Here is a 15,915-nt window from a genome sequence, read left to right as displayed (position 1 = left end):
GGCTGTAATGTGCTAGCGCGGGGGGGAGGGCGCCTGTGCTGCCACTGCCACTAACAACTTGGACTTGTGCCTTGGCGCGCCTTCAGCATGGGCTCGTGAGCCGTCTCCATATGTCGCGTGGGGTCGTGCGCTTGCTTGCTTCACCGTTCATCCGACAAGCATGAGCTCGTGAGCCGTCCCCATATGTCGCGTGGAGTCGTGCGCTTGCTTGCCTCACGATTCATCCGACACGTTCGGACACAGCGTGTAAGGTGTGCCTCATGTCAGACCCCTGGTGGACGACTACTGTATTGATGTACGCCGTTGTGACGCGGGAGAAATACGGCCTTCATACGCTCCCACACTTTGGTCTCGACTGGTGCTGTCTGAATGGTGCGACGGGTCTTTCACATGTGCGCGAGGGAACACTGCCATTCTTTCCAAGGGACACAGTGTCTCGGACGTTGATAACGTCGTTCAATAGAAACGCCCAGCTACGCTATCACATCTTGTCGAATGTCCAGGTCGAGCAGCGCGAGGATGCGGTCGCACTGGAAACCTGTGCTCATTTTTGGACGGTCCGCTATCGGCACGACTACTGATTTCTTCCTGATCGCAGGTCAAGATGCCTCCAGGTGTAACGAGGAAAACCGCCATGGCTCTTTCGCACGTTTTCTTTTTCTTTTTCCTCTCATCATCACGTATCGTTTGAAGCATTTTCTGACTCTAACGGCGCCGGATCGAAGTGTGGACGCGAACTGAAGGACGAGACGCGTGCCTATGACGTACGAAAATAGGAACGGGTCATGACTATCGACGTAGAAGCCGAGAAATTGCTCGCTCCAGGGGTGTTACTTAAGTAGAAGAACGAGAAAATGAAATGAAGACTTTGCCTGATTTTTCCAAGTCGAATCTCTGATCTCAGCGGCTGCGAAATCCATGCGTGCCCTATGCCGAAAAATTATCCACAAGTAGTGCGACAGACGTCCAGGAAGTTTTGTAATTCGTCACACTTTCGGGCGGACTGCTATGATGTGCTACAACCTGCCACCAGGGAAATGCTGCCGTTGTGCAAGTCCCCCAAACTGAATCCCAAGGAACACTGTCTGGGAAGGCTTTGGTGAAAGAGGCTGGTATTGGCACATGTTTTATTTGCCATGTAGCAGGTGAAACAGAATACTGTGGCTCTTCGCAGCTCAGCCGAGCCAACTGCTCAGAGCTATGCATTCACCTAGTACAGAAAATCTGAAATCTCCCCCAAGCACAAATGTCCCACCTAGTCAGAAATGCTTGTGAGATTGACGAGCAGATGAACCACCCGAGATAAAGAAACTATATATTTGCAGCGCGGGCAGCGAGCGAGAACAGCAGGCGAGTTGCCATACGTGGGTAGATCGGGGATACGGGCGGAAGTCGCCGACATCCACGTGGACGACGCGCTGCAAGCGCGCTGCGCCGCCACAGGAGCGCCTCGACTCTTGCGTGTCTCGACACACTTGCTCCTGCACTATCCGCTGCTTGCGCGTTTCGACAGCCAAAGACGACGCACGGCATGCCGCCAAAGGTAGCAGCACCCCGCATCGCCGAAACCCGCTCACGCCCCGTTTGTGCAGAGAAAACGCGCCGAGGAGAGCGCGTCAGAGACCTCTGCTCGCGTTACTCGTTCGTCTGCGCGCACGAAGGGCAAAGGTGTGTCAAGGCGATGCACTGGGACTCGCTGCGCTCGGTGACATGGAACGTCAGGGTCTGCCGAATCAGCAGAAGTTGCAGAGGTGTGTAGGACAGCTGGGTCCTTTGTCTAACCTTGTGCTCACTGCTCTCGCTCCAGGAGGCACCCCCACCAAAGAAGACGAGGAAGGCCCCTACGAAGACCACCGCTGCGAGAGGTAAAGGCAAGAGCAGAGCACAGCGCGCGTACGTTCAGTCCGACTTGAGCGGCGCAGAATTTGCTGAGACCCTAACCCATGATGCAGTGGTTCCGAGGTAGGATAGAATTTGATTTGGAGATAGAGTTGAGGGTGCCAAGGCTGACTAATATTATGTAAGACGCGGATGGACGAGAGCGGAATGTGAGTACTGCATTGCGGCCTCCTGTTGACGTGTCCCGTGGGTGGTGCGAATGCAGGGCGCGGGGACCGGATCCGGATCTGGTCTTGGACGGAACCACCGAGGACGCTGCTCGGGCGCACCACCACTGCAGGACCGACACCGACACCCGCGCCCAAGGAGTCGTACGCAGTGCCATCTGGCTGGCGAGGGCGTACGGGATCACGTGTGTTGCTGTCGAGTGTAGTATGCCGGGGAAGGGCTGGAGGCTCTGGTGCTGTATTCCTGATGCGAGTTCCCACAGCGACACCACGCACGAAGATGTGTCGTCCGCGGCGACGTCGCAGACGAGGTCCACGAAGGTGGCCGCGCGGCCTGGAAGTGCCAAGACGAGCGCGGAGCCGTACAGCGCTGCTCGCGCGGCGTCGGTGTTCAGCGCGTATGCCGACCCAGACGACGAGGCGGTGATTGACCCTGCGGGGTTCGAGAGGCTGTGCGGGGACATGGATGTCTCGCTGGAGGGTGCGCTACCACTCGTGCTGGCATGGCAAGTGGGCGCAGGGGAGATGGCGAAGATCAGCAGGAGCGAGTGGGAGCGGTGCACGGCGGAACTTCAGTGCGTGTTCTAGCCTGGTCGTAGAAGGTTTCCTCCCTGTCTGACTGTGTGGAATGGCCGTTGTGGACGACAGGATCTCCGACTTGCATACGCTGTCCGTTGCGCTGCGCGACCTCGAGGACATGGTGCTGCTGGATAAGCCTCCATTTAAACCGCGGCACAGCGCACAGCCAGCGAAAAAGACGTCGAATCCGCCGTCGCAAGACAGCTACGACCGTACGCGGTACTATCGGTATGCCGCGGATACGCAGAAGGCGTTCAACGATTTGTACACGTTCTGCTTTAGCCTTGCGAAGCCTCCGTGAGTCGAATGTGTGTGGGTGCGTGCGTCTCATGGTGACCTCTTGTCTGCAGTCAAACGCGGAACATCGATATGGAGGTGCGTCATCGAGGTGGTGCGATAGCCCGGGTCAGGTCTGACGTGCAAAGTAGACAGCAGCCGCTTTCTGGACCGTCCTCCTAGTCCCGCGGTATGATATCATGTCGGATCTGCTGGAATTCATCAACGTACGGTTTCTGTCTATGTGCACTCGAATGCTATTGACGCGGTGATGTGGCTGCAGGAGAAAAGCACGTACAAGGGCGTAAACAAGGACCTTTGGATAATGGTGAGCGCCGTTCACACTACGTCGTTTGGAAGCGTTGCGTGTCGCTATTTGATTCCGCCATTGTACCCCTTTCGCGCGTGCGGTTTGACGTTGTATGTTCTCAACTTGTACTGCTGCCCAGACACTGGAATTCTGCCGATCCGTCAAGCCGGACCTGTCAGACTATGAGTCAGAAGGCGTACGTATTCCGGCGGATCAGTGAGCTGCTCTGGGGCTGACTGTGCACTTGCTTGTCAGGCCTGGCCGACGCTGTTGGATGATTTTGTTGCGTGGAAAATTAGCAGGACGGCTGCGGGCGAGGCGGGGCAGGAGGGCGACGCTGACGGCTCATGAGATCGCTGGTGGAGGGACGATTGTGTCATGGACATGCTTAGACTAACATCTGCTGCGATCGCTGTAATGTTTTATTCGCATTCCTTTCTGTGCCTGCCAATGGTCGTGTCAAATATTTATTATATGGGATACGGCGTTGTCTGTGTAGTCCGATCTGGCGATCGATCTGAGATCGAGGTGCCTGTGAGGCTGCGTCGAGGAGGGTCGGAACACGTTTGGCCAGTGGCTCGGCGTCGCGAGATATCTAGCTTGCTAATTTAAGCCTTTACCACCTGTTTTTATTTTCTTCCTGTGATTATTGTCCGTGGCCAGGGGGAGGGGGAAGAGGAGACAAGGTGCAAAGTAAATCGCTTGGCCACTGGCAGAGCCATCGCAGCTTGTGAGGGGGGAAGCTGAATATCATCCATGACAGGACCGGGAGAAGAGGCCATCGGGCGTCCGGGAACTGAACTGGTTTCGCGGGTCCTCGGTGCTCCCGTAGGGCAAGGAGTGAGGTTCCCTTATGAAATCGTGTCCTTGCAGCCCTTTCGCGTCCGTCCCCGCCGCACCGCACCGTCTCTCCCGTGCGTCGTCAAACTCGTTCAAATCGCAGCCCTCAACGTCCGGTTCGCTCTCCATCTCCACCATGTCCAGCCCGTGGTCGCTCGTCCTTTCCGCCGTCATGCTTGCGTCCGCGCTCGCTGTGGCCCTCCTGCGGAACAGCAAGACGCGGGCTTTGCCTCCCGGCCCGCCGGGACACTGGCTGTACGGAAATGCACCCCCGACGTCGTTGTACGTGGCCGCGTAGCGCTGCAGGACACGGAGCTCACAATCCTCGTCAGCGCGGCCCTGACGTATGCGAAACTCGCAGACACTTACGGCCCCGTAGTCTCGCTGCGGTATGGCCTGAGCCGGGTCGTGTGCGTCGTCGGACGGTATCAGGTGGGGCTGTGGCCGTTTATTCTACCTTGACTGTGTGCACCAACGATGTGTCGTCGTTCTCCCAGGCGGCGGTGGATATCATGTCCAAGCACTCCGCCGAGACCGCAGACCGCCCTCGCGTCGTGGCCGGCAACGAAATCCTCTCCAAGGGATTGCGTGTCTTGATGACTCGCGCGGGGGACCGTCTCAAGAGGAACAGGAGGTACGTCCCTCGCGCTGATCGCCAAAGCGCGTGTACTTAACAGACGGCCGCGACAGGGCGCTGCACGCCTTCCTCCAGCCCAGCATCGCAGCGACGTACAAGCCGTTCCAGTACAAGAACGCCAAGTACTACATCCTAGACTGCTTTCACGCCCCCGAAGAACACATCAACCACGCCAAAAAGTGGTGCACCGCCGTCCCCCCATCAGTCGTGTGGCGCTTGCTCATCTGTTCCTTCAGATACGCCGCGAGCATCGTCATGTCCATCGCGTTCGGCAAGACGACCCCGACGTCGTACTCCGACCCCGAGGTCGTCGCGGTGAACACCTGCCTCGCGCGCTTCGGCGCCGCTCTCCGCCCCGGTGCGCACCTCGTCGACACCTACCCGTTCCTGCAGTACGTCCCCGGCTACGGCGCGCAGCTCCGCCGACACCAGCAGGAGGAGTACGCGCTGTACCACGGCCAGATCGAGGGCGTCCGCCAAAAAATGGTGCGCAGAGGTCCTGCATTCCGCCCTGTGAGGGGGCGTGCGAGACGCTGCGCTGACCCGCCCGACCGCACAGGCGAAGGGAGACGCCGCCCCGTCGTTCACGGCGTACATGATCGAGAACAAGGAGAAGCTGGGGCTCTCGGAGGACGAGCTCGTGTATCTCGCCGGCTCGATCTTCGGCGCCGGCTCTGACACGGTGAGCGGAACCCGCTGCTGCCTGCACCCGCCCGATTTGTGTGACTGAATGGTGCGCGGCGTCGGCAGACCGCCGCGGCGATGAGCTTTGTGATGATGGCGGCCGCGTGCCACCCCGAGGCGCAGGCCAGAGTGCAGGCCCAGCTGGACAAGGTCGTCGGCCGCGACAGAGGTAGCGCACGATTCTCTGCTTGTGTTCAACGGGCGCGGTACTGAAGGGCTGTGCAGCACCGACATTTGACGATGAGGAAATGCTGACCGAGGTCACCGCGTTTGTGCTCGAGTCGTACAGGTGGCGCCCTGTCAGCATTGGAGGTGCGTCTCGCCTCCGCTCGCGACGGCTTGCTCATGTGCCGACGCCGTCTGCCTTGTAGGGTTCGCGCACAGAGTGACGGAAGACATTGTATGGGTGCGTACAGTGCGGTGCCGCGCAACTGCCGTGGAATCTTAAACATACACCATGTAACAGAACGGCTACGTGATCCCCGTCGGCACGGAAATCATCGGAAACCACTGGTAAATCTCCCGCCACGCGTAGAGCTCATGTGCGCAGCAGGCGACTGAAACTGTTTCAGGGCCATTTCTCGTGACCCCGATACGTACCCAGAGCCCGAAAAGTTCAAGCCCGAGCGCTGGATTGACGAGCAGGGGAAACTCAGGAAGGATCTCAAGTTCTTCAACTTTGGCTTCGGGCGCAGGGTCTGCGTTGGGCAGTACGTCGCGGACAAGTACGTGCCACTCTCGGTCGCCAGACGCTTTCGGCGTGTTTCGCTGAAACCTCTTGCGCGCGCAGCTCGCTGTACATCAATACTGCCCTGCTGTTGTGGGCATTCCATGTGGCCCCAGTGCCCGACAAGCCGATCAACACGATGGCGTTCACCGACACGGCGAACACGCACCCGCTCCCGTTCGTGACGTCGATGACACCGAGGATTGCGGACTTGGAGCGCATCCTGGGCGCGGACGACTAGGGAATGCGGACGGCAGCGGCAAGGTTTGTTTCACTCTGTGCATAGGCCTCGGTTTTCTCCTCGTGAGTTTGAGCAGCCTGATGATCAATCGTGTGTTTTTTACTGTAGTTGCGTTGCTGTTTGATGTCGTCGCTAGAGTCTTTATACTGGATGGTGGTACTGCGTCGGCCGCCGCAGAGTGCTTCCTGCGTGTCGGCGTACAAGCCAAGCTAAGATGTGGTTATCGGGAGTGGGAGGTAGTTTTATTTCCTCGTGTGCGTATTAAATTCGTGAAGTAGGCCTTCTGCAGCACCGATGTTCGATGACGCAAAGATATATCACAGCATTTATATTGGACTATTAATCAAACAGGAGGCGGGGAGTCTCCTCGGGAAATTCAACATAGCCTCGGTCCATTCACACGCGTGCGGCCATTCTTACAGAAATGCTGAGTGGTAAATGGTGACGTTGACTCCGCAGAAAATTGACATGAACTTGAAGCCTATGATCCATTGAGGAACTGCGCACGACCTGGCCGGTGCAATCATACGAGACCCTGAACAGTCTACAGGCTTGAGATCAGACTCGACCACGGCAAAGTGATAGGACTGGTGATTCTTCAACATTAATGTAGGTTCGGACACAGGTCCTTATGGATATTGCGAACTCGCGCGATTGTGTTTATACTGCCCATGCTGGTTGACGATCAAGTCATAAGCCTGTAGCTTGTGTGATGATTGAATGAGATGTAAGCCTTGGTAGTCACGGTATAAATCGACGCCACGGCAGATGTTCCCACGCATCTCCTCTCCCCAGTTCCGCCATGTCCAGCAGAGCAGGTGGCCTCTACGGAGGCATCCAGTTCTCCTCTGGCAAAGCCTTTGCGTCCCCTGCCGCTCCTCCAGATCTCCCCCACAATGTCCCCAAACCTCCTCCTCTACCAGAGCCCATCGTGTCTGCAGCATTGCCCGACTCCCAGCCGACGCCGACGCCCGCGCAGAACGCGACCGCAAGCACTGCCGATGCAGCTGCCTCAGTGAAGGCTACAGCCGGTATCTCTTCCTCTCCTGCAGCCTTGCCGATGTAGAGCTCGTTATTCACGATATCATCGTTCATGCTCTCCTTGATTCCCCCGCAAATCCGGTGACGACGCCGTTGCCCCGTGCTCGCCAGGGTGGTCCGCCAGCCTCGCCTTCGCACCCGTCCGCCGCAACCCAGCACAAAAGGTCAAGGCGCCCGCCGCCCGCCTGCCGGTCGGTGCAGCGGTCACCACTGCCGCTGCCGCACTGTCGTCGGCGGCGACCATCTCGAGCACCGCGGTCGTATTCGCGCCGCCGGCACTGGTAGATCCTGCCAAGCAGGACGAGCCAAAGCCGCAGGCGCAAGGCCAGGGGTGGGGCAAGAAGGTCAAGCCGCCGTCTATGGTCCTCGACGAGGATATCAACGGGTTCAAGGCCCAGCGAGGGGAACGTCGCGGCGGTGGAGGAAAAAAGAAGGGAAAAAAAGTGCGTCGTCCTCATTGCTGGTCCGGTTACCTCATGACATCATTCTTGCAGAACAAGAACGCACCTGTCATAGCGGTTTGGGACCCTACGGAATCGTATGATCCCTTGCGCCCCAATGATTACAACGAGTACAAGATTTTCAAGCGCAAGGAGAAAGAAGAGCGGAGAGAGCGGGAGATCGCTGAAAAACGTCGTGCAGAAGAACGCAAGAGGACTCGTCGCAGCAGCAGTTACTCGGATGCTTATACCAGTCCTTCAGAGGACGAGCGTCCGCGCAAGACCGGTATGTTTTACTTTATCTGCTGTCACACAGCTTGACTCGGGTTTGCTCAGGCCGATACGACAATTATGATGAGGAAGACTATGACCGCCCGAGAGGGCTGGGAAGTACAGCTGTTGCTGATCCGCCGCCCGCAGCGGTGGACACGACTCTCACCGGCGACGAGGCATATCAACGCCGACTTGCAATGTCCAAGGCCTTCCGACCAGCGGCGTCCCCTGTACCTGCCCCCGTTCCCAATATCACGCCAGAGCCACCTGCATTCACGGCGCCTACCCCGCCCGAACGACCGCCTCCAGAGGACGACGCCATCCCTGGGCTTTCGGATGAGGCTTCTTATGTTAAAAATGAGGAGGAGGAGGATACTATTCCAGGTCTGAATGCATCTCGACCTCCACGCTCTCCGTCGCCTCCTGTGTTCGAATCGCCGGCGTTAGCGTACAACCCTTTCGCCCCGCCCACGTCTGTCCCTCCTCCACCTGGACCACCGTTGCCTGCGGGCCTGTCGGAGGAGAAAGTTCGCAGCAGTCGCGAAGCCGCAGCGGCAATTGCAGCAAGGCTGAAGGCACTGGCTCCGCCCGCTGGATCCGCGGAGGCGTCCGGGTCTGCGACGCCACCGGCCGCACCGAGGGAAGACACGCCTCCCAAAAGGTGCGCGGTTTAGCACTCATCTCTCGAGATATCTAGGTAGCTGATTCTTGTCCGGCAGGCCGGATCCGCATGGGTTTGCTGCCCGTCTCATGGCCAAGTGGGGCCACAAGGAGGGCCAGGGCCTCGGGGCGGACGGCGGTGGGATCGTGCACGCGCTCACCGTCGAGCAGGTCGCGGGCGGAAAGAGCAAGGGGAAGGGGAAGGAGCTCGGCCCCAAGTCGGTTGCGCAGATGGGCAAGATCGTGAACCTGAACGAGGACGCGAAGACGCGCGAGGATCGCGAGCGGTTCGGCGAGCCGAGCCGCGTGGTCGTCCTCACCAACATGGTTGGGCTCGAGGATGTGGAGGACGTGGAGCTGAGAGACGAGATCGGTGAGTCGTCGCCTGCCCCAGGGTCAGGCGTGGTGGTCTTCCAGTTGCTGACAAGTGTTTATGGCGTGTCAGGCGACGAGTGCTCGAAGAACGGGACGGTCGAACGTGTCATTGTCCACCCCGTGTACCCACCTCCGGAGAATCCGGACGACGCCGTCCGTATCTTTGTGTTATTCGCGGGACCTGTGGGGGCGTGGAAGACGGTGAGGGAGCTGGACGGACGTTACTTTGGAGGGCGCAGCGTGAAGGCGCGCTACTTCCCCGAGACGCAGTTCAACAGGTTCGATTTCGACTCTCCGTTGTGATCCTCTATCTACTTTATATAATGGGTGCTAGCTTGGCTTGTACGCAACTGTCGTCAAGATTTCTGTCTCCCTCGCGCGACGAATGAAAAATAGAAACTTATGGATCTTGCGAGGAAGCACGGCGGTTTGCGGTTTGAACGGTATATTTGCAGCGGTGTGTCCACTGTCATCTGCAAAATACATTCTGCTAGTCTACCTCTGAACCACACAAACGTCGACTCTTGTAGAGATGTGGGAACGTAAATAAGATCTAATCTGCACAAAACACGCGAAAAGCCTCAGGAACCCAAGGCAGAGGACAAATGGAAAACACTAGTGACTGTATTACAACAGGATAAGTACATTAGCCTGTGCCCGACATGCATCGCACGACCGTATCGTGCACGCGGTGACATGAGCGCACTTTAGTAGACACGCTTGAATGGAGGGACGGGCTTGCATTCATTTTCGTCCAGGGTTTGGTCGATCACGCCACGGTACTTGATGTCGACCTCGGGGCTGGTGACATCGTGCTGCCATGTGAGGGTGTGCTTCATCCACTTCTCATCATCACGCTGCCGGACAGCGAGTCAGCCATGCAAATAACATGTGTATACCACGTAGAGACGACAGACCTCCGGGAAGTCCTCGCGTGCGTGAGCACCGCGAGACTCCTTGCGGGCAGCTGCGGCAGTGATAGTCTGGACAGCGCATTGCAGGAGGTTGCGGAGCTCAAGGGTCTCAACGAGATCACTGAATGGAGTGTTAGCACATTACATATAACGGCGAACAGTCGACACTGACGAGTTCCAGATCATGCTCCTGTCCTTGATGCCAACATTGTCGAAGCTCTTGTAGATCGCACGAAGCTTCTGCACACCCTCATCAAGCGACTCTTGTGTACTGTAGGAACTTGAGCAAGCGCACATCGAGGGCTTAAATGATTGCATACCGGAAAACAGCGGCATCTGCCTGCATGGCCTTTTGCATGTCAAGCCGGATTTTAGCAGTGGGAAGAGGTCCATCGGATTTCCTGTAAACGCACAGCCACACAGGAGCAAGTCAGATATCAGTGACATGAGGAATAGAAGCACAACGCAGCACAACTCACCTGATCTTGTCCAAGAACTCGATGCTCTCCAAGCCAGCCTCCTGGGGAATCTCCTTGTGAGGCTTGCCAGGGGTGAGGGTCTCCTTGATGTGGTGAGCGCACGCACGGCCGAAGACAACAATGTCCAGAAGAGAGTTCGCTCCAAGACGGTTGGCACCATGGACCGAGACGCATGCCGCCTCACCAGCAGCGTAGAGACCAGGCACAACCTTGTCCTTGCCGCTCTGAAACAGTAACTTTCAGCGACTATAACTGCGTATATACCAACAAGCACAAACCTCATCGACTGTGATGACCTCGCCGGTGTACTTGGTAGGAATACCACCCACTAGATGCCAGTAAGGGTCGGTTCTCTGATGCCATCAAAAATGCCACTTACTATTATAGTGTACGGTAGGCAAAACGGGAATGGGCTCCTTCGTGACATCGACACCCGTGAAAATTGCTGCGGTCTCTGAGATACCAGGTAGCCTCTCGTGGAGGACCTCAGGCGGGAGATGACTGAGCTGAAGATAAATGTGGTCCTTCTCAGGACCGACACCACGACCCTCACGAATCTCAATTGTCATGCTACGCGACACAACATCACGGGAGGCAAGATCTTTCGCAGTTGGGGCATAACGCTCCATGAACCGCTCACCCTCGGAGTTCAAGAGATATCCTCCCTCTCCTCGAGAACCTACAGGGACTGTCAGACATATGCGCGTTAAATTGTACCGTTATCTACTTACCCTCAGTGATGAGACAGCCCGCGCCGTAGATCCCGGTAGGGTGGAACTGCACAAACTCCGAATCCTGCAGAGGGAGACCAGCACGGGCAACCATGGCGTTACCGTCACCGGAGCAAGTGTGCGCACTAGTGCAGCTGAAGTAGGCACGTCCGTAGCCACCCGTCGCCAGCACGGTCTTGTGCGCGCGGAATCGGTGAAGAGTGCCGTCCTCCATGTTCAAGGCAATAACACCGACACACTCGCCGTCCTGCATGATCAGGTCGAGCGCGAAGTATTCGATAAAGAAGTTGGTATTGTGCCTGAGGGACTGGCCATATAGCGTGTGTAGAAGAGCATGGCCAGTACGATCGGCCGCGGCAGCACACCGGTACGCCTGGCCACCTTTACCGTACTTGAGGGATTGACCACCGAACGCACGCTGGTAGATCTTTCCTTCCTTGGTACGGGAGAAAGGAACACCAAAGTGCTCAAGCTGGAGAAAGCGTTCAGCAAATTGGCGTAAGTGTACTATGCATACACGCACCTCGATGACAGTGCGGGGGGCCTCTCGGCACATATAATGGATGGCATCCTGGTCACCAAGCCAATCTGAACCTTTTACCTGCACAAATGTGAGCGAGATATGGGCGCTTCAAATCAAAGCGCCCACCGTGTCATACATATGCCACCGCCAGTCGTCCTCAGTCATATTCTTGGAAAGCCAACATTGGTCAATGGCTTATCACAAAATTCGACTCCATACTCACACCAAGCGCAGCATTGATACCACCCTGACCAAAACATGAGATGCGGACGGATGCGGCGAAGCAACAGGACATACCTGAGCGGCAACAGTGTGACTTCGTGTGGGGAAGAGCTTCGTGATACACGCCGTGTTGAAGCCAGCTTCAGCAAGACCGAACGCAGCTCTCAGCCCGGCACCACCAGCCCCCCTGATAGCTATCGCATGAGGTCGAGCAAAACGTTGTGCTGAAATAATACTCACACAACAATGGCGTCGTATTCGTGTTCAATCAGGGGATAGTTCCCTGATGCCCATGACTGCATAGCTCCGTAAGTGAATCGCACCTAGCACATCTACGTGTCAGGACCCACCGGGACTTCTTGGGCCTTGACGGGGTTGGTCGCGACGACTCGGCGAGCGGGAGCAGAGGAGTGGAAGGACCTCTGGGAGGCCCGCAACGCCTTGGGCAGCGACGTTCTCAGCATGACTGCAGGCAGCCCCAGCGATGGTGGCAGCAATGAAGAGAGAGAGATGGCTGTCAAGCGGCTCTCAGGGTGAGGTTGCTTCAGGCAGAGGCCTCGGTGAATGACGACCGAAATCCCGTCGGCCTCCGAGTGGTCCCGTGATTACATACCCCGCGTCGCATAGGCGCCCGACGCACGTCCGAACAAGGCAGGCGTTTCGCAGACAGACAGGCTAGGTAAAAGTTCAATACAGCATATGTACAGTCCTCTAGCATACAACCGGCACATTTCCGAACAGCTCGATGTAACAACTGGCTATGGCAGAGCACCCAGCGGATCCTGCTGCACCCCTCGACGCGGAGCTTGATCGCGAGAAAGGTGTTGCTCGGGTACCGAGGGTGTCGGTGTAAAAGCGGACGACGCCGCAGAGCTTGTCGCAGGGAGGCCCGTCGACGAGCGCGGGGGAACCCGGGGAAGTGTCGTAATTGGAGAGTTCCTGCTCGAAAAGTCAGACCGAGTGTAGTTCCATGGCGCAATTCTTACACCGCGCTGTGGCGGAGAGGTGCCTGTCGAGGGAACAATGGACCGAGTGACGGTTTGCGCTGGAGCTAACATCGTAGACTGGGGTGGCGAACGCGCAAAGGGCTGACTCGATGGGACGATTCCTGCCGGAAGACGCGCAGCTTGTGGAATCGAGTGCAGTCTGGACGCAGCAGGAAGTTGAGCAGCCGGCTGTGGGGGCGCTGGGATGGGACGTTCGCGGTTGACGGCCTCCTCAGCCTCCTTCTCACGTTGCTCCTTCAGTGCCTGCCTCCGCCTAGACTCCTCTTCCCCCACTAGTCGGTCCTCTTCCACATCCGTAACACTCCCCTTGAGCACGTCTCGCACGTACGACAGACACTCCAAAGCCTCTCGTTTACGACTTCGAATGACTTTCACGTCTTCGTCGTTAGAGCCTCCCTCGTCTTGCAAAAGCGTGTCTACGATCCATCCAACAGAATCGCCCAATCTCCGCTGAAAAGCGCGCATGTCGGATGTCTCGCGCTCTATCTCAAACCTCGAGCGCGGCTCCCATGGTGGGCGTTCAAGGGGCGGCCTCTCGTCAACAAGGGGATATGCTGCATAAGAAGTTTGGGGCGCCATCGGAAGTCGCGCGAGCGAAGTAGCCAGGTCAGGGAGATTGCGCTAGGGCGACAGTCAACAACGGAAATATGCGAACGAACATGCCACGCATACCTTCAGTTCAGATACTGCATTCATCACGGTCTTGTTAATCCCAAGGCTCTCGCTCCGTTCTAACAATCCCCGCGCGAACATCTCAGGCAAGCCCATAGGGCCAGACTGCTGACGTCCATGGTTGGCTTTACTATTTCCACTCGATGCACTCCTAGCTGTGTTCGAGAACGACTGGCCCCTCTGACCCGGGCGAGGTCTACGGAGTGGTGGGGGAGGCGGCGGTTCAGGCGTCTCGACGGGGATATCTAGCAGATTCCGGTTTTCATGTATGACAGACACACCCGTCGTAGGACTGGGTGACATTTGAAGGGTCAGAGCTTGCCGAAGGAGAAGTGTCGCATGATGGATGCTGGATGGATCTGCGCTAGCCTGCGATGTAGGAAGTGGTGGATAGCGCAAGAGGAAGGTCAGCTGGTCGCTATAATCGGATGGAATTACTGCATACACGGTTAGTGCTGTTTCCAAGCACTCAAAGAGATCAAACGCACATTTGTTGCGTATCCGGATCAACATAGCGACGCAGATCCATTCAGCTAGGTCAAAGGCAGGATCACATGCAAAGAGACCATCCCAAAGTATCATCGAGTCATGCATATCAACTTCCCTCGTGAAAAGCAGTCGCAGCCAACGTCTATGCGGGTATGACTCCTCAGTCTGGTCACCTGAACAACACAACTGCGGAAAAACACGTACATGCCGTATATTTGTGGCTCAATACCAGCGCTCTGCATGCTCTTCCATAGCTCTGGATCCACAGATTTGAGATAAGTCGACTGGATGCGATTGCACGCCTGAACAATCGGTGCAACATACGGCCGGGCTCCATCTGAAGGAACGCTGAGATGAACGTGAGATGCCAGAGCTGTCGTGTTTACGACCGGTTCCGTGTCCTGCCATTCGTACCACTTGCTCACGCCGGCCATCACAGTCCCAAAAAGGGCCCATGCGTCTGCTGCCAACCAGGAGCGCGAACAGAATTCTTTCACTGTGGAGTCGCCTAGCTCCGTGGCGTCGTCGATGGAGTCATAGTCGACGGCGTAAAAGAGCGGGGCGAGAAGCTCGTGCATACCCTGACGGTACCCGATGTCAGGGTGCGTGATAGAGTGAACAAAGAGAATGTTCGTGAGCTGAACCTGCACTTCTGCATCACGGAAGTAGCCAATGTCTGGAAAGCTGGCATGACCTCGATAAGCAAAGAAGATTGACAGAGAACAGATGCGGCGACATACGTGCGTTCGACGTCTTGCAGGATTGTCTTTCGTAGTTCCATTAGCGCGAACCACTCTGTCCACGGGTTCTGTTGCGGGCCATCTATCAAAGCCACACTGCAGATACTCCTAGTCTGATGAACATACCTGATCATCCAAGCTCAACGGATTGTTCTTGTCGAGATCCTGCCTGGTCTGCTCCGTCCTTGCTGGAGACGCACCCGTCCCAGGGACGACAAGTCCATCCTCATAGCTCCCGTCCGGCGCGCGCATCTTCTCCAGGAGCAGCGACACATACTCCGCGCGAGCTACACGCAGTGCCTCGAGAGGTGATGCTGATATCACGTCCGCCTGGGTTTGCAGAGGCTCTGCCCGTATCAAGAACAGCTGTACAATTACATCTTCAGCAATGACCACAACAGGCGCGATGCGGCGTCAGGCAGGACAAAGAAGGCATACTTTCCAAGCAAGACTTCGGCCTACGACACCGGGCGCGTCGTCTGCAGCGCGGAACAGGCGGCCGCCGAGTGCGGCGTCTTTGTGCTTGGACAGGCTGAGAGAAGAGTTGAAGAGGTGGTTGTATGCATCCCTAGTGCGGCAAGAGGTTACAGGGATGACCCTCTGACCCAAGTGTCAATCGTAGAACGGACTTGATCTCTTTCACCTTAGGTCTGGTGCGTTGCTCGGTCATGGTGACCCAGAGGGATAGCTGGTATGGGCCCTGCTAAGCGTGGGCACGAACAGATAGTAGGAATTATGGACTGGTGAACGATGAACAATCTAGTGCAGACAGGCCTGAGAGTATGTAAGCGCCCGTGCTGCGCGATGTCAAGTAGTTGCTTCTCAAGCGGCGAAAGAGCTCGGTACTAATAAAGTTTTCTGAATAACTTAGGCTCTCAATTACCTCAAAGAAGGCCGGCATGGGTAACTACTACAAGGAAAGCCACAGTTTCTCACCACGGGGCGAAATCCTCCACTGTGACCACACATGCTCCAGAACTTGCTACCAC

At 56.9% G+C, this 15,915-nt stretch overlaps 5 protein-coding genes across 5 annotated transcripts; 3 read left to right on the top strand and 2 right to left on the bottom strand.

Annotated features, from left to right (window-relative positions):
* Positions 1 to 1,531: 1,531 nt before the first annotated feature.
* FIBRA_07246 (uncharacterized protein) lies at positions 1,532 to 3,582 on the top strand (the record flags this gene model as incomplete). Its single annotated transcript, XM_012328937.1, has 14 exons — positions 1,532 to 1,543; positions 1,593 to 1,668; positions 1,723 to 1,751; positions 1,808 to 1,893; positions 1,953 to 1,962; positions 2,026 to 2,048; positions 2,105 to 2,251; positions 2,330 to 2,641; positions 2,715 to 2,942; positions 2,996 to 3,020; positions 3,074 to 3,148; positions 3,205 to 3,249; positions 3,371 to 3,427; positions 3,487 to 3,582. 14 exons carry the CDS (start codon positions 1,532 to 1,534, stop codon positions 3,580 to 3,582), a joined length of 1,221 nt encoding a protein of 406 aa, XP_012184327.1.
* A 625-nt stretch (positions 3,583 to 4,207) lies between these two features.
* On the top strand, positions 4,208 to 6,360 carry FIBRA_07245 (uncharacterized protein; the record flags this gene model as incomplete). The annotated part of the gene is made up of 12 exons (XM_012328936.1): positions 4,208 to 4,353; positions 4,404 to 4,503; positions 4,569 to 4,705; positions 4,762 to 4,887; positions 4,945 to 5,194; positions 5,268 to 5,390; positions 5,459 to 5,561; positions 5,618 to 5,704; positions 5,764 to 5,798; positions 5,859 to 5,905; positions 5,965 to 6,117; positions 6,183 to 6,360. 12 exons carry the CDS (start codon positions 4,208 to 4,210, stop codon positions 6,358 to 6,360), a joined length of 1,485 nt encoding a protein of 494 aa, XP_012184326.1.
* An 802-nt stretch (positions 6,361 to 7,162) lies between these two features.
* Positions 7,163 to 9,452, top strand: FIBRA_07244 (uncharacterized protein; the record flags this gene model as incomplete). Its single annotated transcript, XM_012328935.1, has 5 exons — positions 7,163 to 7,391; positions 7,513 to 7,844; positions 7,896 to 8,127; positions 8,178 to 8,775; positions 8,834 to 9,452. The coding sequence occupies 5 exons, from the start codon at positions 7,163 to 7,165 to the stop codon at positions 9,450 to 9,452; spliced, it is 2,010 nt and encodes a 669-aa protein (XP_012184325.1).
* A 404-nt stretch (positions 9,453 to 9,856) lies between these two features.
* Positions 9,857 to 12,482, bottom strand: FIBRA_07243 (uncharacterized protein; the record flags this gene model as incomplete). The annotated part of the gene is made up of 14 exons (XM_012328934.1): positions 9,857 to 10,006; positions 10,067 to 10,184; positions 10,236 to 10,334; positions 10,384 to 10,464; positions 10,543 to 10,766; positions 10,821 to 10,870; positions 10,922 to 11,221; positions 11,274 to 11,745; positions 11,797 to 11,874; positions 11,923 to 11,964; positions 12,020 to 12,043; positions 12,094 to 12,205; positions 12,259 to 12,314; positions 12,369 to 12,482. 14 exons carry the CDS (start codon positions 12,480 to 12,482, stop codon positions 9,857 to 9,859), a joined length of 1,920 nt encoding a protein of 639 aa, XP_012184324.1.
* A 294-nt stretch (positions 12,483 to 12,776) lies between these two features.
* On the bottom strand, positions 12,777 to 15,596 carry FIBRA_07242 (uncharacterized protein; the record flags this gene model as incomplete). Its single annotated transcript, XM_012328933.1, has 8 exons — positions 12,777 to 13,646; positions 13,698 to 14,134; positions 14,186 to 14,328; positions 14,391 to 14,870; positions 14,927 to 14,994; positions 15,053 to 15,292; positions 15,365 to 15,494; positions 15,556 to 15,596. 8 exons carry the CDS (start codon positions 15,594 to 15,596, stop codon positions 12,777 to 12,779), a joined length of 2,409 nt encoding a protein of 802 aa, XP_012184323.1.
* Between the last annotated feature and the right edge of the window lie 319 nt (positions 15,597 to 15,915).

The sequence above is a fragment of the Fibroporia radiculosa genome, assembly GCF_000313525.1.
Source record: "Fibroporia radiculosa TFFH 294 genomic supercontigs, scaffold12217, whole genome shotgun sequence".
Classification (NCBI taxonomy): Eukaryota; Fungi; Basidiomycota; class Agaricomycetes; order Polyporales; family Fibroporiaceae; genus Fibroporia; species Fibroporia radiculosa.
Note: the sequence above shows the minus strand (reverse complement) of the source record. Positions and strands in the feature narration are given on the sequence as shown.